General features: G+C 32.1%; 3 protein-coding genes across 10 annotated transcripts; 1 reads left to right on the forward strand and 2 right to left on the reverse strand.

The window, feature by feature from the left end:
* Window positions 1-1,174: 1,174 nt before the first annotated feature.
* LOC120178859 lies at window positions 1,175-5,141 on the reverse strand. 4 transcript variants are annotated; one of them, XM_039184636.1, is made up of 9 exons: window positions 4,716-5,141; window positions 4,255-4,439; window positions 3,519-3,697; window positions 3,095-3,379; window positions 2,935-2,993; window positions 2,799-2,835; window positions 2,583-2,654; window positions 1,964-2,285; window positions 1,175-1,852 (listed from the first exon to the last, which is right to left on the reverse strand). In XM_039184636.1, the coding sequence occupies exons 1-9, from the start codon at window positions 4,834-4,836 to the stop codon at window positions 1,427-1,429; spliced, it is 1,686 nt and encodes a 561-aa protein (XP_039040567.1). In that variant the 5' UTR covers window positions 4,837-5,141; the 3' UTR covers window positions 1,175-1,426. The 4 variants fall into 4 exon arrangements, with proteins under 4 accessions (XP_039040567.1, XP_039040568.1, XP_039040569.1 ...); XM_039184637.1 differs by having other exon boundaries at window positions 1,177-1,852; window positions 4,255-4,446; window positions 4,716-4,816; XM_039184638.1 differs by having other exon boundaries at window positions 1,180-1,852; window positions 4,290-4,439; window positions 4,716-4,842.
* A 6,242-nt stretch (window positions 5,142-11,383) lies between these two features.
* On the forward strand, window positions 11,384-14,299 carry LOC120178847. Of its 2 annotated transcripts, none has more exons than XM_039184623.1 (8): window positions 11,384-11,643; window positions 12,211-12,546; window positions 12,872-12,943; window positions 13,105-13,172; window positions 13,252-13,387; window positions 13,680-13,760; window positions 13,835-13,924; window positions 14,024-14,299. In XM_039184623.1, the coding sequence occupies exons 2-8, from the start codon at window positions 12,301-12,303 to the stop codon at window positions 14,111-14,113; spliced, it is 783 nt and encodes a 260-aa protein (XP_039040554.1). In that variant the 5' UTR covers window positions 11,384-11,643; window positions 12,211-12,300; the 3' UTR covers window positions 14,114-14,299. The 2 variants fall into 2 exon arrangements, with proteins under 2 accessions (XP_039040554.1, XP_039040555.1); XM_039184624.1 differs by lacking the exon at window positions 11,384-11,643 and adding an exon at window positions 12,033-12,114.
* A 1,455-nt stretch (window positions 14,300-15,754) lies between these two features.
* Window positions 15,755-25,657, reverse strand: LOC120178858 (sulfhydryl oxidase 2-like). 4 transcript variants are annotated; one of them, XM_039184633.1, is made up of 12 exons: window positions 25,312-25,657; window positions 23,644-23,668; window positions 23,466-23,558; window positions 22,091-22,269; window positions 21,142-21,211; window positions 20,948-21,037; window positions 20,779-20,852; window positions 17,667-17,823; window positions 17,226-17,266; window positions 16,485-16,631; window positions 15,972-16,406; window positions 15,755-15,789 (listed from the first exon to the last, which is right to left on the reverse strand). In XM_039184633.1, exons 1-12 carry the CDS (start codon window positions 25,527-25,529, stop codon window positions 15,768-15,770), a joined length of 1,551 nt encoding a protein of 516 aa, XP_039040564.1. In that variant the 5' UTR covers window positions 25,530-25,657; the 3' UTR covers window positions 15,755-15,767. The 4 variants fall into 4 exon arrangements, with proteins under 4 accessions (XP_039040564.1, XP_039040566.1, XP_039040563.1 ...); XM_039184635.1 differs by having other exon boundaries at window positions 20,969-21,037; window positions 25,312-25,655; XM_039184632.1 differs by lacking the exon at window positions 15,755-15,789 and having other exon boundaries at window positions 15,816-16,406; window positions 25,312-25,656.
* Between the last annotated feature and the right edge of the window lie 768 nt (window positions 25,658-26,425).

Genomic DNA, 26,425 nt, shown 5'->3' on the forward strand with positions numbered 1-26,425 from the left:
AATAAAGACAATACCATCTCAACATGAAAGTACAAAGGACTTGGAGAAAAATAACATTAAAACATTTTCTTTGAATACATATTTTATCTTCTAGAAAAATCTAGTAACTATTAATAATCTCCTCGTCTATTCGAACCTAGATACAATATTGATGTAAGTGTGGAGAATAAGAGAATCAATCTGACATATTGCTATATGAACGGTTCTAAATGTATTGACAAATTGACACAAATGGGATCTAACTATTCGAAACCGTTAATCTTTCCTAATCACAAGATGTGTCGTGATGAATGCAACATGAAATGTCAAACTATCATAATGATAGATAAAATCATGGTATAAAAACAAAAGAACAATCATGTCATAAAAACAAACAGAAACAATGCTTCAAAACTATACCAAAAAAATCAAAATAGAGAATGATTATTTAAAATTAAATTAAAACAAGAAAAATGATTATTTAGACCTAAATAAAAAATTAAACAAAAGGAAAAAGGAAATAAAAAGAGAGACAACAACCCACTAAACTTAAAACTATCATTTATACTTATTGTATACGGATAACCGAATTAGTGTTACAAGTAAATTTAATATTATTAATTTATATAAATCAACTATGTCGGTAATAAAAGAATTATTGTTATCCTTTAAGGTTTTGGGTTGAAGCACCGAAAACATCAAGAGTATGAGCATTCAATTTTAAATGATTGAGACTTATTTTTTTAACAGAAATTACCTTGTACTTATCACAAATTAATAAAAAAAATATTATTAACTTAGTTTTGAATATACATGTAAATTATACAAATAATTTTTAGATTTTAAGATGTTTGTATTTTGATCACCGAACTTTTAAAACCTATAAAACAATCATCGAACTTTGTATTTTATTGCAAGACAGAACAATGACAACGACGAGGATGATCATCATGATAGAGATGATGATGTTATAGCTGTAGCAAATAACCTAAGCCAAGCTTTGAAACATAAAATCTATGGCAATGATGATAACGCATTATGTATTTTGACTTGTCTCAACAATAGTGATGTGAGGTCGTAGTTGGCTCCTTATATCAGGAAAAGGATGCAAGAGTACGTATATATTTATGTAGAGGAAGGCTCATCATGGGACGAGGATTTGTTAAGGTTCGACTTTTGAAAGAAATCAATATACTTTAACCCCCCCCCCCCTTCTTACAGTAGCTCCAATGTCCCTACAACTATAACATTTTCTACTAAATTAAGGGATCATCTAAAGCTGGGATGACTAACAATCAATTACTTCCCATATTCATATATATATATATATATGAAAACGACAGGAGATCACCCTTCCAACTCAAAAATGGGATTTTTCCCCATCTTGGTTTCTATCCCAGTAAAAAAAAGAAAAGAATTTACTTCAACCTAATTTGCTGCTATAATTTTAGACACCATTTGTGATCGACGATGTTGTGTTGTTCTTGCCGTTTGTGCTGAAAAAGTTCTTGCAGCTCGACAATAGCGTCTTCGGCAATAGCATCTTCACAAACACTTCCTCCCTTCGGGGGTGGTTTGCATAGAGGATCCAGAGAACTAGACAAAGCAAAACTCCTACCGAGATTAGCCCCAGTCCTGCATTTACTATCTTGAGGTGATGCTCCAATGGACGGCAGTAATTCGACGTGATATTTTGAAATGTCTCTCGGACAAAATCGCAATCTTGCAGGCACAGTAATGGTGGGGTATAGTGCTCGAGAGCATAACTCTCATTGACCGCTGCCACCAGCTGTGTGAATCTGTCTGGCGTTATCCTTCCGGTGGTGTTGCATAGACCGGATTCTGATACCATGCACGTATAGTTCTGCCAAACCTGAAAGATAAAAGAGTTAAACGCAAGTGTGGTCGAGTTTTTCTTGCAACTGTTTTTATTGCAGGATGAAGGTTTATCCAGCAACGGTATTATCAAAGTTGACAGTCATACCAGAGAAGCATTTGCCATGGAAACCTCGTAAGGCCCACACTGCCGATCTTGGAGCTGAGAGTCAAACGGGTAACATAAAGGAGGCATTGGAGGCCCGGACTGATTGTAGTAACGATCGTCGTCAGGGGAAAGATCTGAATTGGCAATGGAGTAAATGTATGTATTGACAACATTTACTATACTAGTTATGACTTGTTTGCTTTGAGTGAGTGTATGGTTTGTCGTTCGAGGATCAACACAAGGAAGGATATTGCTAAGAGCGGTCTCTGCATGGGGATTTTCCACCCATTCTTCCATGGCCATACAAGTGTCAGAAATTGTACTGAAACACACAAGAGATCATACATCCATCAGACAAAATATAGCCAAACAATCATATATGACGTTAAGGGAGGAAACAAAGCAACAGCAATGACATGGAGGAATTAATTTGTTCGAACAAACTACAGATGTCAAAGCTGATATATTGTCAAAATTGTATCAGCAAGCAACTTTGAAGAATTGAAGGCAGGGGAGCCGGTGCATTTTGTATATAAACAAACTAAGAGTGTGATGGATGCCAAACCGGGTTTTAGATTCTTTAATAAGTAAGCAAAAATGAAAACTTCGAAAATCTTACTTGTTCATGATTACGAAAACACCGTAAAGAACGAATGTAACAGCTACTAGTAACCATCCGCTGACTATGAACCTGCAACAAGTGATTGGTAGTGTCAGAAAAACATATGAAGTTGTAGTAGAATCGAAAGTAGAGGATTTGCCAAGGACCACAGGGGATTTTTAGTTTCAGAACATGCTTTTCCACTAAAAGTACACCGGCCCCAAAAGAACTTACATGTGAATGACATGTTGGTGCCCTAGAACAGACAACACTGCAACAAAATAAGGCACAAATTTCAGATAGGCTTCAGCCATGTAAACGATACAGAGCAATGAGATAAAAGTCATCAAAACCTTCTGTTGATACTTACCAAGACCAAGCAGAGCCAAAACTAACATTAGAGCTGCCACTGTGATCAATGCTGATCGCCTGAAAATAAATTTAAAATTGACAGACTAAGTATTAACATATCGATTTGCAAATTAATTCTAAAGTGAAGAGGTAATATTAATTGTTTAGGGGGACCATACACAGCATTGAAGACTCTTCTCATTTTGACAGCATTTTCGCTGGTCTTTTCGGTAAGTTTATCAGCTGCTGAGTTCAGATCTATGTTCAACTTGTCAATATCAGTCATAACATCAGAAGGAAGGAACACCTGAGCCACACTAATGGTTTTAGCTAGAGATAGGTACTGTGTAACATTTTTTAATATCTGCACAGTGTAGTCTGACTGGTTTACAACATATTTCAAAGTATGCAACACTTCATCATGAAACTCATCTTGCCCAACAGAAAGAAGAACACATCCCGTCCTGCTCAGTAAGAGATTTAGGGTCAGAAAAAACTAGCCTAAAAGAGGTTAATATATTACTTTCAAGAGAAAAATATGCACAGAAATAAAAAGCTCGACAAAGATCTTAATTGTAGAAGGTCTAGGGTTTGGATCATTACGCTACAACACTTGTGAACAATATCAGCATTATAAGACAAATCCTTTGGGAACGATCTGATCTTTTTCCTTCGATGTTTACTCTCCATCCACAACAATGATATACCGCAAGAACCAAGCCGAAAGAAACAAACCATAAAACAGCGAAAATGAATCCAACAGCACCTGTAAATCCAACAGACTGCAGATACCACAGTCAAAATGTCAATTAGAGGTATGTTGAAGCATCATAATTTGCAATGAAATCTCAATAATTCATGCAAATTATAGCTTTGAAAGCAGTGTGAGTGGGTCATAGATAAAAAAGGCCTTGTTAGCAAATGATCATAGTTCATCTAAGAAAATCTGCTACCAGCTCGACCGTATTTACTTTTAGCATAGCCATAATCCTCCTACCTTAGTTCATTGAAAAAATCCAAACATAATGCATATCTTCCTGAAAAAAATCGGTAAAAAAGGTACTGACTATTGTCATACAATTTCTCTAGCATTTAAGTCCCAAACAACTACAATTTCTATTTCAAATTCTATCCGGTTCTCTCTATCATATCTGTCAAAAATAGGATTCAGTCTTATTTGACACAGATTCGAACTTTGGCTTAAAGATATAGTCTTTACAAAGTCTAATATGATATTTACATTTCAACAATACAGAGGATAAACCAGCTCTAAAAGCAATCATATTCAACAAACCAATCCAAAGACTAACAAGAATGCAGGGTAGAGCCAAGACTTTACAGCCCAGTAATGACGGTTGGTAATATCCCACCCACCGAGATAATGCTTGAAATGGCGAAGAATGTCCGGCCGATTTGTCCTTTTGGCTGCCAAAACCAGCGTATTTGGAGGCTCATCATCCGTGGGAGCTGGTGCTTGTGCCAACTCAGATATTCCATTCTTCCATGGACCTAAATTCACCCCTCCTGCATACTCAACAAACCGAAACAAAAACGAAACAATTAGAGATATCAAACAGCAATAAAGATCAGTCCTTTGTCTTGATTACATAGGTTAAGAACTCAAGATCAAAATAATCATTTGAGATCTAATCCTAGCACCCAAAATTCCATTTCTCTTCCACAACCAAATATAACAATGAATATCAAATCACAACAGAAACATATATGAATAAAACCAAGTAACGTTTGAGATTAAACAATAACGTCCCAAATCAAAAGAGATGTAAAAAAAACACCAACCAAAAATGAACTTGGCATGATCCGAGATTGGTCCATGTCGACCCGAAACTGGAACAGAGAACAAGCAGCCGAAGCAAACGAGAAGCAATAAAACTAAGTGTCCAAACAAAACCCTCTCCATTTCCGGGCTTTAAGCAGAACTTCAATGGAAACTCATACTCATCATCCCAACACAAAAAACCCAGAAAACCCCAAACCTTAGAAACATTCCCGGGATAAAAAAAACCACAACCCAAACCAGCAGTGGCAGTGTCAAAAGAGACAGAAGAAGTAACTCTTAGAGATTTCAGATTTAATAAATGGTTACAGTATTATGAAGAAGTATATTTAATGGATGGGGATTGATTTGAAGAAAGAGTCACATGGGAAGGAGGAGACCGAAAAGGCGGGTGGGAACAGTGTTATTTCTTAACCAATCTTATTAAGTACCCTTTGCTTATCGATGTATCTCTCTTTAAAAACTTAAACCTTTGCCGAGCTATATATAAGCTTAAACAGCGAGTTTCTTCTTAAAAATATCTCCTTTTTTTCAAGTGGATTAAGCAAAAGAATAGAAGTTAACAAATTACAGTGTCGAAATCAGCTGCAAATGGGTTTCCTTCCCTTCCATTTGCTGCTTTCTACCCACTTATTTTGTCCTTTCCTACTTTATCATCGTTAACCTTTCATGTTTTCTAACTACTTTATTCACACTGGCGCTTTCAATCTCTCTTTTAACTTTAATTAATCATGATAACACCTAATTAAATACCTTTAAATTTTATTTGGTTGAGATTGCTAAATATCATTTAGTTTATTTTATTTTTAATTATTATATTGTATTTATACAATTCAAGGATTAAATCATAAAATACCATATTTTTTTATTAATCTAGTAAAAATACAATATAATATTTATTTAAAGATACTCTCAATCATTTGAAATTGAACTTTCACACTTTTAATATTTATGGTGTTCGAATGTGGGTCCTTAATCAATTGTGGATGCAAAGCATATTCAGAGTAGGCACGTGTCCTCCTTGAAATTTGAATTTTTTTGTATTAATTGTTCATTTTATTATGGATGTCGACCTTGAAATTTCTTTGTACCTACTCATACAAAAATTTTCAATATTTAATATGTAAGTGTCTACCTTAAAAAATATTTTTGGATTCACCGCTAGAAATAATGACAACTTATTTATTATCAAGACCTCTTGATTCATGCAAAAGCATCTTTATAATTAAACTTCTATAATACGAAATTTAAATTAATAGATCAATATATTAAAAAAATATAATATAGGAATAATTCTAATTTTTGATTAAATAATCATTTAGATATATATATTTTTTTAACATTTAAAACATCAAACGTTTTATTTTAGAATAAAAAATCTTTTAGCATTTAACTTAATAGACAGTTTAGCTTTTACTCTTCTTTTAACATTTTAATTATCAAACGTTGTTCAAAAAAACAATTCAACCTTTTGTTTTCGAGCACCGACGACTGTAGCAGGTGTGATAGAACGTTCGCTATAAAATAATTGAGAATATATATAACATTTATTACTTTACAATCATCTTAATTTAATAAAAAAAATATTTTTTAGAATATTTTGAAATACAACGTATCACCTTATCTCATAAGATCTTATTTTAAAATGATGGTTTATTAATTAAATATTTTTTATTCAAGAGTTTTTTTTACCAAAATAAAACATTAATACTAAATTATTCCAAAAATATGTATAGATCAAACTAATTATTTAATTAAAAATTAAGAAAATTTTATTATCATATCTAGAAAATAATATATCGTATGGGAAAAATACAAAAGTATAGTATTAACTCAGAAAGTCATGGCGGTATTATTATTTTATGCAATCATTTTTTGAATTTTTAATTCATATTTAAAACCTTGATGTTCTAAACATAATCTCTGTCGAATGATGGTTCCGTTGTGATTAGGTGCACCGTAGCATCATGATCCTACGACTCCGTTACACTAATAAAGCGAAAGTGGGACCCGCCCACAATTTTTGAGAAAACACTCATGTGCGACGATTTATTATATACTTAAAATAAAGTGTTATCAGTTTTATTATTATTTTAAATAATAAAATTGATAAAAAAATATCAAAAATATTATTATTTTTATTGATTTTAATTATTTATATAGATAAATGTGGTAAAAAAAATTCGGTCACAAAATAATATTTTTGGTACCAAATTTTTTTTATTATTTTTATTTATATAAGTAATTAAAACTGTAAAAATAATAATATTTTTAATATTTTTTACCGATTTTATTATTTTAAATAATAATAAAATTAATAATACATTATTTTAGACGTATACTAAGACGTCGTATCGTAAAACTATCAATGGACAGATACAACGGTCTGGTATGACTCTGGTATATATGCGTAGATTTTGTGTAGAAGATTTTCTGATAATTTATTATAATACTCGTTATGGCGCGTGATTAAAGAAAGCAGGAAGGGGTCCCATTTTCGTCGCGTTCCCAATAAAGAGTCGCCGTGAAAAGCCACTGAGGTCGTCGGTCAAAGATGCTATGATCGCCGCCGTTTATCACGCGCTTGATTCGCGGTAAATGTGAATCGGGTTCGGTTCTTTTTTCATATTGGCTTTGGGATTGGAGACCCGCTTTTTAGATCCGACGGTTTAGCCCGACCTTTTGGTTTGGACCAAATGATTATAAAATTATTTCTACTTTTTCATCCCTTCACTACCAACAAGTAATGTTGTGTGAAAGGAAAACCGGATAGGTTGAAAAAGTACCGTTCGGTTTGTCCGATACTTGTCGAGGGAGTTTCATATTGAATTTGCAAAACCGTTTGATTAATAAGTTTAATCGCAACCCAGAACAGTTGATCGAATGAAATGAGACATTAAATTATTTAAATAAAGTTATACATATGAAATAAAATGAATTGAAAGGGTATATACATATTAAACTTCTACAATATATGGTTTTAGAATTTTAGATTAACATATTAATAAATTTAATATAAGTGATTTTATATATAAAAAAAGTTAACCATATTTAAATATTGAGTCTACAATTATAATATAGTGATAAATATTATTATATTAAAATTTATAATCTCAATCATTTGATAATAAACTTTTAAATGTCCTACCATTTTTTGTGCTTAAACATCAAATATTTAGGAATAACAATTATTCATTTAAGTATGGAGATAACTTGGTTCATATCTTTTGGGATGGGAACGGGTCAGATTAGGGTTGGGTTTTTTATCAACCCTATCGGACCCAAAAATATATATCATCCACCATAACCCGACCTAAAATTTTTATATCATTCACCCGACTTTGACCCGACCGAGTTTTAAGAGTATAAACTATACCCGATCCGATATAAAATAATGATTTAATTAAAATAATAATAATTTTTTAAAATAAAATTACATTATTATTCTCTGGTCGGGTCAGAATTTTTTTACCCTCCACCTGAAACCGAGCTGACCCGATCTCTCTCATTAAAAGACCTGATCCGACCCAATCCGAACTTAATTTTTTTTAGAAAAAAATTCAATCATATTAAATAAAGTCGAATCAAATTTGGGGAAATTACCATCGCTACGTAAATTCATGCATAATAACAAATAAAATTTAGAACGATCTAGCATGTTAGCATCCAAGCTAACATGCTTTTCAATATATCTTGACCTTCCTCCCTCAAACACAATGATTAAAAGATCAATATCGATCCCAACAAAATCTCACGGATACATGCTTATAGTTTATGTTTTACCAGAGAATATATTTAACTTGATAAGAATAAAATCTGTAAAATTTCTAAAGCATATCAAATGGGAATAACTCTTCTTGTTCATGGGCTAATATATACTCTGGTAAAACATAAATAATAAGCACGGGCCAGGCTTTCAACCTCTTCCAAAGGTACCAGGGTTCAAAATGCAACTCGCACTCCATTTCTATCTTATTCTCATAAAATATATACATATACATACATACATACACACATATATATATATATATACGTATATGGTTTGCTGATTTGAAAAATAAAAAATAATTAAAAATGACACATCAATGTTAAAAAATAATAAAATATATTATATCATCATCACATTAGTTTTCTACTCGCGGTTGACAAAAACATAATATTATATATAATTTTGGAAAAAAATAATTTGGTAATTAAAATGAAATAAAAGTGATAATTGGGGTATTAAATATATAGTCTACCCAAATTTTAAATATGAAAATTGATAAATTTATGTATTAAATTGTTAATGATTAAATGATTATTGTTATCTATTAAAGCCTTACGTTTAAGCATGGCATTTATAAGAATATACGAACTTTTATTATCAAATAATTAAAAATCTTTTAAATAAATACTATATTGTATTAACCTTATATTAGTAAAAAGTTGTCTGTGTAGAAAGGACAACTAATAACAATGAAGGATAAAGTGGAGTTATCAAATCTTCAAAAAGGTCACGTACCCTATTTTTTTATTTTTTTTATGGTGTATCACTCTTACTTCTTTTATGTTAATAGGTGGAGGTATCAATTTTGATGTTGGTTGTCAATCATCGGTTTTTTTATTGTCCTTATTTTTTTTTATATTGCATCTTGATTTTTCTTTTGTTTTCAATTTTCAATAAGTATGTCTTTACGACATATTTTCATCTACATTTATAGTAAGTTTTTCTCGATCTTTTGTTACGTTTTCAGTCATTTGACTGTCGTTTTTCATTTATCTTTTTAAGGGTTGATTCGACATCAACATGATTGATCAAGATGACGCTTATCTGTTATCTTGTTGATCTTCCTTATTTTAGACTCTCGAATTGGATTTAAATACTTGATTTGCATTCGTGGATAGTTTTTTTTCCATATTGTTTACTCCGATTTGCAGTTTTGTTGGTGGTACTTTCAATAGCTTGATTTGCAGTTCATTCCCTGATCCAATCATATATGTTTGTATCTATCATTGTTCGAATTTTGGTGAGGTTTTTTAATCTTTTCTTGTATGGTCCTTATGTGATCTTAAGTTGTTAATTTTGTGTCAATAAATTTAAGAAAATGTCCTAATTATGTGTTTAATTCATGATTTTGATTGTAAATCTCCACTGTAATTCGAGATATTTCCCTTTTTTAATATATATATATATATATATAAACAATGAAGGTTGTGTGATTGATGGTCTACGTTGATTAGGGAGAAGGGACGAATGCAATATTTTATGTTACGGGGTGAACTTGAACTTATAAAATTTCAAGAGACGAATTGATCTTATAAAATTCTAGGAGACAAAAATAGATTTTCAAGAGAATATATAAAAAAATCTAAAATATATAGTAATTTTAAATTTTCAGGGAGCATACCGCCTCACCCGCCCTGCCTAGGTTCATTCCTACTAGGGAGTTTGAAGATTTTTTTTCTAGCTTTCTCTTGCATAAGATACCAACACATTAACTTCACTTATTTTGTTATTCTGTTATAAGAATAAAGTACAACATATATAGTTGAATATTATATTAGATGGTGTATCATTTGTACTATTAAATTTTTAATTATTCCAATTATAATATTAAACTTTGATTTTGACTTCAATTACACTACTGAGTCGTTAAATTTTAATGGCTCGATAACATGACTAAATCTTTTTGTCACTATGATGATGTGGAGAAAATAACATTTTTTGGCACAACTATTAATACTCAAAACGATATCATTTTAGACATTAAACTTTTAGTATTGGTATATCAATTTGAACACTAAAATTTTTCGGCCGTTGTTGGTAGTCAATCTTCGCTTGTCATCGATTATTTTTCACGGTAATATCGATTCCAAAACGTTCACATTTCACTGATATTTCTTCTTTTAGAATTGATTTTCCACGAAATTTATTCAAAATCGATGAAAATTCATCTAAAATTTTGATATACTACTACTCTAATATTCTCTTATGATTTTTTGATGAGATTAGTTTTAAGATATGTTGTTCATTCTTAAAATAATACTTCTCAATGTTCAAATTTCCGAATAAACACCTCAATTCCCTCAAATATGAGAAAGCCTACAAACTCTTAATTTTTTTTAGTTTTATTGATTTTGAATGAGTTTCATGAGAAAACAATTCTAAGATAAGAAAAATAAGTGAATTTGAATGTTTTAATACTAATATTGTCGCAAGAGACAATTGATAACGGACGATGATTCATTATTAGCGATGATAAAAAAAGTGCAATGTAAAATGAATTATTTAAAAGATTATTGATAAAATCAATATACCATAAGATTATTGTTTTGGACATTAATAATCGTATTAATACAATATTATTTTGTCCGTGTCATCACACAATTTAAATTTTAATGATTTAATAATATAGTTAAAATTTATATTTATATTTAATAATAAAATTAAAATAATTAAAGAATTAATAATATAAACAACATATCATCTAAAATTGAGTAATATCACAACCTCTATTATAATTATCATCGTCTTCTAAACTTCTCTTTATAGTGACACTTCACATCAATAATATTTGCTTTTGCTTGAAAGGAAAGTATCCAAAGGAATCTGGTCACGAATCAATAATTAGCCAAAACTGCTTAATAAAGAGGAGAGAATAGTTTTAACCATACAACCGTTTTATGTAAATTGAAAGCGCGGGCTGACGCTCATCAATCTTCCCTTTCACTTCCATCGAATTTGCGTCGACCTTTAAACACCAGAAACAAACTCCCCCAAGATTCAAACCTACGATACCAAAGAGGGGGCAACAATTTGAAGCTGCTACAAGTTTTGCACTCAATCTCTTGCTTCTCCTCAAAACCATAAGCTTTAATTTTGCACTAAAACAACAAATGATAAAGGAAAGAAGGTTCCTTTGCTTCAAGAAAAACGATCCCTTTCTTGTAAGTTTCTTTTTTTTTTCTTATACCCTTTCTGTTATAACCCTTTTCGTGCTATGATTTTATACTTTTGCTCTGGATTGGGTAAAGCACTCGTTTTTTTTTGTTGGCATCTGGAGATGCTTTTGTTTTCTTTCATTCCTCTTTTACTTTTCTGTGTATTTCCCCTTTTTCCTTTATGTTTTACTTTATAAAGTTTTGGAAGTACTTTCTTCAATGGGTTTATACCAATTCATTTGTTTTTTCATTTGTTTTTTTTTTCGGGTCTTCTTTTTTGTATGCAGTTGTGTAATTAAGTGTGTTCGTTGTTGAAAATATATATATCTTTATTTTCTCCAATCTACTGAGCTTTTGAAGCTGTTTCATTCATTTCTGTTCAATTTTCCTTCAGATGTTTCCTTTTGGTTTGATGGTTAGAGCCAAATTGGTGTCAGCTCTATGAGATGGCTTTATCCATCCTTATTACATGAATTTGTAGGGGTCCCCAGTTCCTAATTTCAGTTGAAAAGTTAAATGTATTTGTCAACACCTAATTTAAAAGCTTATTAGGTTGTTTCTGATCAATTGCAGCTTTTCTAAACGGGAGAAAAAGTAAACAAGAGAAGTAGATCAATTGGTTTCTGGCTTTGGTCTGATTGTTGAGTTCTAGTATATCCGAATATGGGGGATCATTTTGTATTGCTAGTGGATCGGTTGTTGACGGAATCCACACTGGAAGCTGCAATCGAAAGCCGAAACCGCTCTTTGCAGACCACTACATTAGCAGTCAATGACAAGAAAGTATACGATTCTTCTCCGAAGGTGGATTTGTTGTCCCCAAGGAAAATTGTGGAATGCAGGATATGCCAAGATGAGGATGAAGATGCTAACATGGAGACCCCTTGTTCTTGCTGTGGCAGCTTGGAGGTTAGGTTCAGGCTTATTTTGAGTGGCTGTTTCAGTTCAAAAATATTAAATTTGAGTTTTAAGTTTCTTCAACCTGTTTTTTTATGCATATGTTTCATGTTCTATTTATGAAAGATAACCCCCCGAATCCTTTCACCATGCATGTTTTGTTTCCAAATTTTGGTGATTCATGTAGTGAACATCTTTTATAGGCCTTAAAAGGCATATCTCAATCAACTATTATTATCTTTTTACTTCTAAAATCCGTTTCGATGCGACAAAATATTCATGTATCCTGTAAACTTCTGTTTGGAGCTAATTTTGCAACGCCTCTATTTTGTTACAGTATGCTCATCGAAGATGTGTGCAAAGATGGTGCAACGAGAAGGGCAACACTACCTGTGAAATATGCCATCAGGTTATTTATTTTACATTTCAATGTGCCATGTTCTAACTAAAACTCTTTTGTTCTTTTTCAGTTTCATTTTCTTCTAGTATTATACAGTTTTTGTTTGTTGTATAGTTTATCTCGTACATGTTATACTTAACTTATCTGATCATAGATCTTCTGCATTTCAGCAATTCAAGCCGGGCTATACTGCACCACCTCCTTTGTTCCAAATCGGCCGTTTTCCAATGAATTTGAGGTAACGCGTGTATGCTAAAGTTTTAGCGATCTCTTATCTGGTTAATAAAGCTTCATTTAAGTTTTATGCTTTTTACCAGGGCAAACTGGGAGATCTCTAGGAGGGAGTTAAACAATTCTCGCTTTATAGCAGTAGTATCAAGTGATCATCATTATGATGAGTATTCAGTTTCGACTACAAGAAGCTCAATATGTTACCGAACAGTTGCAATAGTGGTAACTTTCACTCTCTAAATCAAGTTCACTGTCCTAAAAACTAGTGTAATGCAGAGGAATATAGTCGCACCATGCTAAGTATGCTTCCTTTTGACAGACATAGCTAACTACATTATTAAAAGCAGTTATGACTCTTCCAATGGCAGCTGAACTTTTAAGTTCTAAATTTATGCTGAAAATTGTGGGACATCAATATGTAAAACGTCTACTTTAAAGCTCTTGTGTAACACTCAAGTGCTAATTTATTGATTGCTCTAATTGCCGACTGATTTCTTATTCTTTTCATCTGCAGTTCATGCTTCTTTTGGTTTTACGGCATACTCTGCCTGTCATACTTACGGGAACCAATGACTACACTTTCCTGTTGTTCATGGTAAGTTTTCTTCTTTTCTTTTGAACATATCGACTTCCGGACTATATAAACCAAAACCGTCTTACATTGTACAGCTGTTATTACTTCCAACTGTTGGGATTATCCTGCCAATCTATGTCGTGATGAAAGCAACGACTGCCCTCCGTCACCGCGGGCAACAGCGGGTGAGAGTTTCTCTTTAAATCGACTCATAATTCCTATCACCTATTGGCTATTAGTTCGAAAACAAATTTTGCTGAGTGGTTTTTCTGGTTAACCATTAGGAGTCTCCAAATCCATTGTTTACCCAATCAGATGAAGAAATTGAGCAGTCGGTCATGCAAACTCAGCCTCACATAGTCAACATTCCTTGAATGCCAACAGATGCAGTAAAAACCATTACAAGAAATTGGTAGATATATGAATATTGATTTTTATTACTGTACAGACCAACTCTGGGGATGATCCCAATTGTATATATCTGAAGAAAATGTACATTGAGGGAAAGAGATACAAAGAATGTACTTGTGTATATGAACCATCGTACAATGTATAAAAGAAAGCAGCAATACAAATGAATATATTTTTATCTTTAAAATGACATTGTTTTGGAGAAAAGTAGAGGCTTAAATACAAATTTAGAATCCAAAATAAGTTGTTAATATATCATCGTGGTTATATATATTTTCGTGAAAATTAATATAATCACTTACTAATAACTGTAATATTTATTTGTATCTTCAATTTTTCATGATTCATTCGAAACTTCTATTTTCACTGAATTATTAGTATAAGTTTTTTTTCTTTCCTTGTATGATCCAATTTTCATTAGTTTGTGTTCTTTGATGATCATAAAGAAAAGAGTTAATTGCATTGTACGTTCTCAAACTATGGTTCTCATTCTAAATTAGTCCTCAAACTTTTGAACATTCTAATTCCATCCCTAAACTATGACTCTCAATCTAAATTGGTACCTAAACATTTGATCATTCTAAATTCATCACCAAACGATGATCCTCATTTTAAATTAATCCTCAAACCTTTGAACATTCCAACATCATCCCTCAAATCACTTACAAGTTTGGGGTTGAAATTAAGACATTCAAGAAGTCGGTGACTATTCTAGAATGAGGATTGAGGATCATAGTTTAGGGTTGGAATTGAAATGCTCAAAAGTTTAAGGATCAATTTAGAATGAGAGTCATAGTTTAAGAATGAATTAGAATGTTCAAAGATTTTGAGAACCTATTTAGAATGAGGGTCATAGTTTAAGGACATTTAATACAATTAACTCTACAGAAAATGGTCAGTTAATGTAACTAGTCTATTTTAGTTTTTATAGGTTGTTTTTTAGATGAAAAAAAAATGTGATTTTATCATGATCCCTCTTTATTTATTTGGTACAACCAACTACTTGTATTAGTTAAAAAAACTTATTTTGAAAATTGTCTTAAGTTCCTAGAACTAAAAGTAGATGGAATGAATTTTGAATATATGAGTACAGGGACTAAAAGCAAAATTAGACCTAAAGAGATACGAAAATCAATACATGATATAGAAACTATGAATGCCGAAAGCTTTCAACTGCAACCTATAAAATTGTCCCCAGCAAAATGATGGGAAGGATATAATACTTGCTGAATGCCAAAGCAATAATGAAAATATGTTTTCTTAAATAACTATTAAAACAGGTCCACGGTATTCTCACATTCAAATTATACCACAGTTCTTCAATGTTTAATCATATGAAGAACAAAATCAAGTGGAGAGGAGGAACTGGACCGACACTCGTATCAAAACTCATTCTAAAGTGTTCATGCAGCATGTCAAATTTGAATGGGACATTAAGAAAACAGATAAAATTAGGGGTGTTAAATCTCTAGGAACCCAAAATTCAGGATGGTCTTGATGGAAAACTGGTAAATGAATCGGACCTCATGTGTGTCGGAATCTCGATTTCCGCTTGGACCTTGAGGTCATCCATATTTCGACAGGGTCATCTTTTAAGGATTGTGTGTTCTAGTAATCTTAACTCCAGCTTCTCCTCGGCCTGAAAAGCGGTGGAAGGAAATCAGATGAGAAAGTTGCATCTTAAATATGAAAATTTCTCTCTCCCACAACCCCTTTCACCCAGTTTCTCCTCTTTCCACTCAAATGCTTATAATCCTATTTGAAACAACTCATCCTCAGAACTATCATATGTTCTTTAAAGAGTGTAGTTGATGGAAATACTTTCGATTCTTCTGCCGAGAACGCCAGTAGCAAGCGAGAGCTCCGAATGCACAGCTGGCAAGAGCAATAGCCAATGCAGCCCCAACCGGAACCACAATTGCGCTAGTTGAATCATCCAGAATAACGCCGGTTTCATCTTCAGCTCGAAGACCATTTTCTTTGTAGAAAGATACCAGCGTATTTCCATAATAACTTATTAAGAACTTGAACACCTCATCCTGGTTCCACTCTATCAGACTGCTTCCTTTATCTTTGGGACCTTGGGAATGTTGACACGAAGGACAAAGCTGTTTTGGAGGCCAAATAATCTTTGGGAATTTAGGGTCTCCAGTTTTTAGAGATGCCTCTTCCTTCATTAACCTCTCATTGACTTGATTATGTGCGCTCCACAACCAAAGGGCAAAGTCACGAGCTGTTTTGAAAGGACTTTTAACACTGCAAATTGAACTTTTTCTGTAAGATGGAATTAACTTGCATATTTTAGAAAATAACTTGCTTTGGAATCAAATTTACCTTGAACACATCTCGTAAAAATGTTGACGGCACTCCTCGCAAATAAAAAAGTTGTGAATAAAATCACATATAGATGAAAATGCAGATTGGCTCTCTCCATCCACAATCCTCACAGAGAGTGAATGCATTAAAACCCACAAGCCACAACTGCATACAAAGTATGTACGATTATTGACAGCTATAAAATCGATTACAGCTGAAGGAAACTCTATTATGATTGACATCATATGCAAGGCTGAGAATTGTTGAAAAAAGAATTATAGGAACAAATAACTATGGAAGAAGACTAGTCAGATAGAGTATTAGAGTATAACATGTTTTATGGCAAAAACCTCATTCTTTTACATCATACATTGCAAAATGGCTTAATTTATTGTTTTTGTTCTAAGGTTAAAATACAAAATTAACACTAACCAGTGTAATATTATTAATTGCAACTAGCCCTCCTTCTAATGCATCAGCATAACATATTCAACACAATATGTCACAATGTAAACATGAATTTAAGTACATAAGCAGTAATAATTACATTCAAATCTGTAAAAATCCTACTTGCAACACCAGCCATCCCTCATGTCCAGACCCTATGGAAAGGGTGCTACTACTATGTGAATTCATAGAGAAGGGAAATAATTTGAAACCAAAAGCAGTGCCTAAGGAGGGTGAAAGGCTTCAGATTGGAGAAGTTTAAAGAGTTCTTTCAAAAATTGCATGAGCTAAAAATTGTGTTTAAATCATTACCTAAAGCCCCGGGTATCATTCCTGCTGCCTCGACAAAACATCTGCAAAAAAGAACATCCAAATGTGACATAAAGAAACCATTAAAAGAAAATCGATGTGAAAATTTCAAAAGAATATGTTTTATCTTGTAGAAAATAAAACGAATAAATATTTATAGGGTTCTATCAATTTGACAATCTCACAGCTGTAAAACAGCTCATGATTTGTCTTATTCGTGTGTGTGTGTGTGTAGGCAATGGATCGCATAAAACGGGTGTTGTAACTACTTATAGGTAACTAACAATCATCAATTGTAGCATTAGAGCATTCCAGTTCGATCAAACTTCAAATATATGCAAAGAAAGAAAATTAAAAACCTGGATGATGCTTCCTAATATATTGATAGCTTCAAATATACAAATAGAAAGAAAAGAAAAGGCCAAATTGCCTTTTAGTACCTACCCAATATCCACGGGGAACATCCTTTCCACAAATATGGAAGTTGCGTAGAACCCCTATCATGTTCGTGGTGTCAACATCATACTTGGTTGATGACCAAATATCAAATGGGCACAAGTCATCAAAATTGACAAGTATTTCTGCGCTTCCCTTCCGACACCTAGTACAAAGCCAAGGAGAAGTTGATGTCAAATTCAAGAATTACTTTCAGCTTGCTGACAAGGAATTGATTTTTGTTTGATAATTTCACTCTTCTGCATGTGCTTCAGTTATTCACTTTCACAACTTATTTTCTTCTCTCTACATTATGCTTTTTCTTAATTTGGCTTTCTGCCACTTTGATATCACTTTGATGAGAGAGATAGAATTGTTTTTCCTCATGTATTGGGTATCATTAATCAATTTCGAAGTTGCTGGAAACTTCCCCTTGACCAAAGCTGATTTAAACTGAGTTATTGAATCATCTAGTACATTCTCTTGGTGTAGTTGTTTAATAATGAGCTACATTGTCTCACGTCAATTATTTCCAATACCACCTTCCCCGTGCTTCCTAGAAATGGCATGGTTCTTCTTACATATCACTCGTGATCTTTTACTTGGAAAATAAATTATTCCTAGTTGCATAGCTTTTGGGCAATTGTTTTAAAACTCAACTGATAAAGCAATCATATGCTCCTTTTCAGGACACGTTTGATGAAAATGGTATCATGACATATTGTTTTAGCAATTAAGAGCTATCATATGCCCCTCTTTGCATTCAAGGTCATATCAGTAGCCATTAAAGGGGCGTTTGGTTCGCGGAAAAGATCATTACCAAGGGAAATGATCTTTTCTGGAATTGTATTCCCATGTTTGGTTCACGGAAAAGATCATTACCATTTAATAACTTATTACCAATAGTAGCATTTTTAGGTTAAAATGGTGAGAATGTCATTACCTCTAAATTCTTAGGCAATGAGCAATTCCCACAATTTTGGATAGAAATACCCTTGAAATAATAATTTTTTTTTCATATGGATCCTTAATTCTTATTCTTCGTGCTTTACTCTAAATTATAAATTTAATAATAATAATACAAAGAGTTTAATTTAATAAAAAATTAATAAATTTGAGTAGTTAAAATTATTTTATATTTTTAATATTTAATATATTAATTATTCTATATTTTATGAGATGAAAATATTATTATCGTAAAAATGTAAATATTTAAAATAATATTTAATTTTGAGTTATTAAAAAATAGATCTTATACATTAAAAAAATAATATATTTGTCTACTCGAGATCACAATATTATTTTTCATGTTATATCATATTTTATATAAATAAATATGATACTTATGAAAATTATTTAAAATTATAAGTTGGTATACTAATTATATTAATTATATGTTTAAACTTATATAGTGTAATAATTAAAATATTTTTATAAATTTTCATTCAAATATTTATAATTTTAATATTAAATTTTATTTGTTAAAAAATTATATATCACAAGGATAACTTCTTAAAATATGAATCCAAGTAATCTTATATTCTTCCAACCAAACACTGTAATCTTACATTCCTGCTAAGCAAACCAAACATGGTAATACAATATTCCTAAGGTGCGTTTGGTTTACGGAATGTAAGATTACCAGTGGGAATAAAAGATTACCAGGGAATAGAATTACTGGGAATGTTGTATTTTGTGTTTGGTTGGTTTAGCAGGAATGTAAGATTACCGTATTTGGTTAAAGGAATAAAAGATTATTGGAATGTATATTTGACCAAATTGTCCTTATTATATATTTATTTTTTAACAAGTTGAAAAATATTTATATATTTTCTTTAAAAAAATTAAATTCATAATATTTATATATTTTTTTTACAAAATTGAAAATAAAAAAAAGTTTAATGAAAGGGTAAAATTTTATTTTAACCCCTGAACTTCATATAAAATTTTAATTATAGATTTTTTTTTATAAATCTAAAATAGTTTAAGGATAAATTTGTAATTTAACCTTCGTAGAATTTCTATTATTCAATGACAGAATAAGAATATTTTAGAAAGAAAAACATTTTAAGGGCATTTTAGTCCAAAACACCGGTAATCCAACAATACCTAAGAAAAGGGAGGTAATGGCATTCCCGGTAATAAAACCCAAAAAATACACTATTGGTAATGTAAGATTACAGGGAATGACATTCCCAGCAAACCAAACGGGGAAATGTGGATTCCATTCCCATGGGAATCTCACATTCCCCCAACCAAATGCACCCCTAGGGTGCGTTTGGTTCACGGAATATAAGATTACCAGTGGGAATAAAAGATTACCAGGAAATAGGATTACTGGGAATGTTGTATTTTATGTTTGGTTGGTTTAACAGGAGTGTAAGATTACCGTGTTTGGTTAAAAAATAAAAGATTATTGAAATGTATATTTGATCAAATTGTCCTTATTATATATTTATTTTTTTAACAAGTTGAAAAATATTTATATATTTTCTTTAAAAAAAAATAAATTCATAAAATTTATATAATTTTTTTACAAAATTGAAAATATAAAAAGGTTTAATGAAAGGGTAAAATTTTAATTTAACCCTTGAACTTCATATAAAATTTTAATTATAGACTTTTTTTTGTAAATCTAAAATAGTTTAACGATAAATTTGTAATTTAACCTGCGTAGAATTTTTATTATTCAATGACAGAATAAGGATATTTTTGAAAGAAAAAAAATTTAAAGGCATTTTAGTCCAAAACGCCGGTAATTCAACAATATCTAAGGAAAGGGAGGTAATGACATTCCCGGTAATATACCCCAAAAAATCCACTATTGGTAATGTAAGATTACCGGGAATGATATTCCCGGCCAACCAAACGGGGAAATGTGGATTCCATTCCCATGGGAATCTCACATTCCCCTAACCAAACACACCCCTAGAGTAATGTTACATTCCGGTAATCTTATTCCCAAAGGTAATATTACATTCCGTGAACCAAACGTATCTTAAGAGTTATTTTTCTTTTCTTTCCGCAGTATCTCCTTTTTGTCAGCGGGGTTATTAAGTTACAAGCATTCTAGTAACATAAAGCCAAGCCAAGATACATACTTTGAAAGGTTGGAACTTACCTCCTCGAAGGATGATGAGCCACTATAAGCTGAAGGAATTTTATTAGTGAAGCTCGAGTTCCTGATTTAATCATCTGCAGGACGTCATCTCCAGCAACTTAGTACGACAACAAATAAAATTTCCCACCATATATGCATGCAAACAAGAGAGAAATAGAGGGAAATTTACACAAGATAGTGAAATTCCAACTTTATGTTCTAAAATGATGTCAAAGGCAGTTGCAGTTGCCTCCTCCACATCGTACACAGCTCGAGCAATCTTTCAAAATTTTATCAAAACAATGAAGATAGAATCCTAAGCATATCGACAAAATCTCAAACATACATTATTCAAAATATCAAATTGGAAATTCGCAAAGAAACCTGTCCAGGATCCGATATATTTGATGAAAGATGCTCGTTTTCAAAATTTTCATCATCCAAGCCATATGAACTGAAAGGGAGTATAAACAGTAAACAAATGAGAAGCTGAAGGTCAAAACTTCATAGAAAGTGCAAACATTTGGCACTAACTTAGAAGTACAATATCAATCAAACACCCATTTTTTTACAACTACAATGTCAGAACAGAAACAGGATTCAATATACCACAAAACCTCCCCCATGCTCATGGTTCCCGTGACTACTTCAAAATGTCTAAAGTTCCAATTCAGTACCCTAGTCCAGTTTTCTAAAACTAACACAATGATTTACATACTGTATAAAGGTTCAACTTTCATTTTGTATTTTCCCCATAAACTATAATTCTTAACTTTTTAAGAATCAGGTGCAGAATTGAGTCAAGGTAGGGTTAAAAAAACCGAACGGTGCAGGAACTGGACTTGCTGCACTTCCTACTCATACACTCGCTGGCATACAATAAAATTTCTGGCAAAGCATTAAACTATTCGATCATAGTCTTTCTCAAGGATTTTGTAATAATACGGCAACATGGTTATATGTACATCATATGTATAAGCTGCAATTGAATTTGTAGAATGCATCATCCTATATGTGATGTCAATATGATGCATTCCAAATGAAAAATTAACTTAAAAATTAGGTCAATATTCAATTAAGTAACAAAAAGTCTTCCTCCACATGGTGTCAACAATTATAAAATTACTATGAAATAACATGATTTTACAAAACAATGATTGGGAAATTCCTAAATGTATATTAACAAAAGAACGGCATCTGATGAAAAAGCCATAGCCTCTTTCAGTAAATCGCTCATAATTTCCTTTACAAATCCATAAAGTAAAAGAAAGAACTGGTTCGGATTATAAAGATGTTGTGTATTAAATAAGTAATGGATGAAGCTACCTCATACCTGCCTATTTGCTTATTGATCCACTTAAGCAAGCATTCCGCGGTCCGGGCATCATCGATTACACGTAATTTACTTTTTGCTTGATCAGAGCTCCAGCCAGCTAAAAACTTTGTAGGAGGACCCCAAAACAGCATAGGGTAGTGACTCACAGAAAACTTATCACAAAGTTTGGTATTTACCTGTGCTGCCAAACAAAGACAAAGAACCAAAGTAAAATTAACAAGACACATTTTTAGAACCAAAATAGTCAAAAAAGTACTCCAAATGGAACATAGTCTTCTAACAGAGGTTGGCTAACATAACTAGGCCAAATAAGTAGTAAATCTAAATACATGGAGTAACATGAACATCCACATTAGATGGCTACATTCTAGTCTAAATAGCTCACTAATCATATTAAAAGTGTTACTTTATTGAATTTCCACTTTAACAGCTTCACTCCAAAACTGTAGAAGGCCCGAACCATAGAAGAAATTAAAAATGCTAATATCACAACCTTTACAATCCCATTAACAACATCATAAGGAAATTATTTTCTCAATCATGTAAATTTTAACTTCCAGGATTTCTGATCCAGCAGATGTTAGTTTCACTTGTTCCAGATTTTTTAATTCTGTGTTTCTTGTCAACCAAAATAAAACAGAAATTTATGTTTTTAATTATAATACCCAGCATCTATCTAACAAATAACAATTACAATCATTTTAAATATAAGTCTTGGATTCTAATAGTTCTCATTTCTTGAAAATTTGGAGGACCATTCGACAAAATCCACTCTTTCCAGTGAACCTTTGGTTCGCACCAATTTAAAGTTTCTAGTTGTCCTGTGGACAAGGTTAGTGATCACTTATGTGATAAAACTAAATCAGGGACTCAAACTAATAGAGCCTCCCAAGCACTTTGGAGTATGGAGATATTTTTTTTCTTTCCTATTTTACCTTTTCTCCTCTTTACACCTTTCATTTATGAGGTCCTGTGCTCAACTTACATATAGTTCAGCTTTATTTTTAAGATAGGGAAAAACCATCGAACATCACTTAAGCAGAGACAAGTGAATTTTGATGTCCATTCTCAAGTATGTAAAGAAGAATTTTAACAGATGCTTTTAATGTTGAGCAGTGTTAATAAATGCTTGAATGGAGCAATAACTAAACAAAACCACCGAAGGAACAAATTCAAAGTGTTTGTTCTAGATATTAAACACAAAACATCAAACTTTATTTTCAAAATTCCACACGTTCAGAAATATTTCAACTTCATCTTAAATCCCAGCATTATGGTAGTAAGGCAAATATATGTTATTGAAGAAACAAGTATTTTATAGCAGTATTTCCATGAGGCTGCACTTTGCAAGTTTTCAGAAGACAACAAATACCTTTAACGCACAGTCTACTCTAGTCATCAATACAATTCCAGGATGCACAGCATTGTGTCCATTGAAAAGCCTTGCAACTTTTTCGTAATGGGGCTGGAAAATTAATATGTAAAGCAGCAAAAATATAAGAGCGTGAAGATATGAAAAATTCTAAGCACAAAAATAGACCATCTGATACCTTGTAATTTCTGCAAGCAGGGCACCTGAAAAGTAATAAAATGTCATACAACATCATTACTGGCTTGGAGCATGGAATGCAACTACTAGCCACAAACACTTAACCAAGAAAGCATGTACTTTTATAGGGATAAAGAAGAAAGTGCATTGCTTGCACACACCCATGCGTAGAAAGGTGCCATTCTTATGAAAAGGGAAAACCTTATGCAATTATAAGTTATGCAGTTATAAGTTATGCAGTTATAAGTTATGCAATTATAAGTTATGCAGTTATAAGTTATGCAATTATAAGTTATGCAATTATAAGTTATGCAGTTATAAGTTATGCAATTATAAGTTAGGCAGTTATAAGTTATGCAATTATAAGTTATGCAGTTATAAGTTATGCAATTATAAGTTATGTAGTTATAAGTTATGCAATTATAAGTTATGCAATATCAAGCAAACAAGTCCAGGCAACTACTATGAACCAAATTATTTTGATGGTTAGCCAATGTTGAGGCTGATAGTTTAGCCAAAGGTGGTATTGGCTAGTTTTACATTTGTGATTTGCTTTTGTAGTCTTTGGGTTGGATTATGTAAAGGGAGTGTTTATGTGTTGTTGTTAAACATTATGTATATTGTGGTTTTTAATGAATCCTAAGGCACTCTTTTCCTCCTTCCGCTGATTGAGAAGCACTTAGTGTTCCATTAATCATGAAGGGGGTTTTTAACGAGGCCTACATTCCTATCAAAAAAAAATTATTTTGATGGTACCTGGATATGTTGATCAGTAAATCAATACAATACAACAATCCGGCTGTGAAATGTGAACAACTTTGTCTGATAATTGGTTCGATAACCCTTTCCCAACAATCCAACTAATGAAATTCAAGAGTCTGGTAAAAGTAACCATGAAGAACAAAGGGGTTTGACATGGCAACTCGAAAGACTTGAGACATACAGATGCATTACATCATATGCCTAACCACATATTATCACGGATATTGTAGTACTACATTTTCGCTTTCTATATCGTAAAAGAAAGCAAACTTATTGTCTAGGAATCTTTGTATTAAAAGGAACACTTGTATCAGCAAGCAAATGGGCTTTGACCAGAAGTACATGCAGTTGCACACATCAACCGTCACTTATGTAACTGTTTTATGTTCTATCCACACTCTAAAGGAAATAAATAATGTCATGTGTTACTCTAAACATTAGTTAGCCATTGCCATTGTGGTCAACCATCCAAAAGAAGACATCTTTGTATCTCAACTTGTAAGGCAAAGCACAAAAATAATTATTCCATACAAATTTCACAGCATGCTACAGCCCGGAGGGCCCCATTTGGAAGAAAAGAAAATGTCACACTAAAAAATGCTAAGCTAGGAAAAATTGCCCTAGCTCGAAAGACCAATTTTTGGATCTATCATGAATATCTTTCCATTAGGTATAGACGTATAGTTTCAGAAGTGATAAATGTCAACAAAGGAGTGTTCAATCTTCCTCAACTTTTTTCAAAAATTTGGATGGCCATACACTTAAAAAAGTTATTATCGTTATTTATCAACTCAAATAAAAACTCCGATTGTCGTAACGATAACTAGATCAGAATAAAAGACTAATGTTTTCTGTTCATTTTTTTTCAAAAAGAATTGCTTAAGAAAAATTAAAAAAGAGTGCAAACCAATGAGCGAAGAATTCGACTATAGCATAAGTGGCAGGAGTGTCCTTGAGAACTGCATCGAAATTCGTGGCATTCAGTTCAGCGGCGTAGTCCTTCAGATCACCAACGCCACCGTTGTTATCAGCAACCGCACGAAGTAGGGCCCGCGATCCCGGTTGAAACGATGACGCTTTTAAGATCCAAAGGTTTAAAATCAGAATCCAGCATACAAGAGACATAGAGGAGTAATTTTTCCCCTATCGCAGCTTCGCCGGAATTAAAATAAAAATGTTTTCTTCTTAATAGAAACGGAAGAAATACGTAGAGATTTTTCAGTTAGGTGTTATGGGTTTGGAAATTTACCACGGAAGGAAGGAAGGTTCAGAATTACGTTTTTCTTTTTCTTTTCCAGAAAAGGTACAACTCTCAAGGTAAATTTCTTGAGTAGATAAACAATGGGTAAAGTATACAAATGGTAACTAAACTATGTTAAAATGATCTTTTTAGTCATTAAATTTTATAAATTATAAAATAATTATTAAACTTTTAAAACTGTTATAAAATTATCCCTATATTTTGTGATAAACTTTATATCAGTCTTATAAATTCAATAATCACTTTGTAAAAATTTGATAAAATTTAATGATTATTTTATAATCACTTGAAGAATGGAAGCCTTCTCACTTAAATTGAAATTTAATTTACCTTGAGTTAGTATAGCTAAGATCTTGAATCGACCAATGGTAAGAAGATTATTGGTGACTAAATTAGAAATGTCTCCGAGTATGAGGTCTTTGTAAACTCTGAAAGATTTCTCTTTTATTGAAATAGAATTAATCAATTCAATTACTAATTCCATTTCCTAAAAGGACCTGAAAATAACATGTACATTTCAATTAGAGTAAAATTGACTAATCGAATAACAAAACTCTGAAACTATTCAAATTTAGAAAACCTCCCTCTCAAGTAGCGGTAGTAGCCTTACACGACCGTCTCCTTATCCTGTAGTTCCTCTTTTTCTTTTTGAATAAATGCTTGTATTATATCCAAAGAACCAAAACTGGACAAGAATACAATAACAACTTAATCACCACTAACCATACTCATCCCCCAATTCCTACAACAAAACCGGCTA

This window comes from Hibiscus syriacus, unplaced genomic scaffold (genome assembly GCF_006381635.1).
Source record: "Hibiscus syriacus cultivar Baekdansim isolate YM2019G1 unplaced genomic scaffold, ASM638163v2 tig00112383_pilon, whole genome shotgun sequence".
Classification (NCBI taxonomy): domain Eukaryota; kingdom Viridiplantae; phylum Streptophyta; class Magnoliopsida; order Malvales; family Malvaceae; genus Hibiscus; species Hibiscus syriacus.

Excerpts from the sequence above, each read along its gene's own strand:
- LOC120178859 (XM_039184636.1), bottom strand. The coding sequence starts at position 4,836 with ATGGAGAGGGTTTTGTTTGGACACTTAGTTTTATTGCTTCTCGTTTGC. Across the intron at positions 2,994-3,094 it reads AGAAGAGTCTTCAATGCTGT|GCGATCAGCATTGATCACAG; the intron begins GTATGGTCCCCC and ends ATTTATTTTCAG. Across the intron at positions 1,853-1,963 it reads CCATGGCAAATGCTTCTCTG|GTTTGGCAGAACTATACGTG; the intron begins GTATGACTGTCA and ends TTTATCTTTCAG.
- LOC120178847 (XM_039184623.1), top strand. The coding sequence starts at position 12,301 with ATGGGGGATCATTTTGTATTGCTAGTGGATCGGTTGTTGACGGAATCC. Across the intron at positions 12,547-12,871 it reads CTTGCTGTGGCAGCTTGGAG|TATGCTCATCGAAGATGTGT; the intron begins GTTAGGTTCAGG and ends ATTTTGTTACAG. Across the intron at positions 13,925-14,023 it reads GTCACCGCGGGCAACAGCGG|GAGTCTCCAAATCCATTGTT; the intron begins GTGAGAGTTTCT and ends GTTAACCATTAG.
- LOC120178858 (XM_039184632.1), bottom strand. The coding sequence starts at position 25,529 with ATGTCTCTTGTATGCTGGATTCTGATTTTAAACCTTTGGATCTTAAAA. Across the intron at positions 22,270-23,465 it reads GAGTAGACTGTGCGTTAAAG|GTAAATACCAAACTTTGTGA; the intron begins GTATTTGTTGTC and ends TTGGCAGCACAG. Across the intron at positions 17,267-17,666 it reads ATGTTCCCCGTGGATATTGG|ATGTTTTGTCGAGGCAGCAG; the intron begins GTAGGTACTAAA and ends TCTTTTTTGCAG.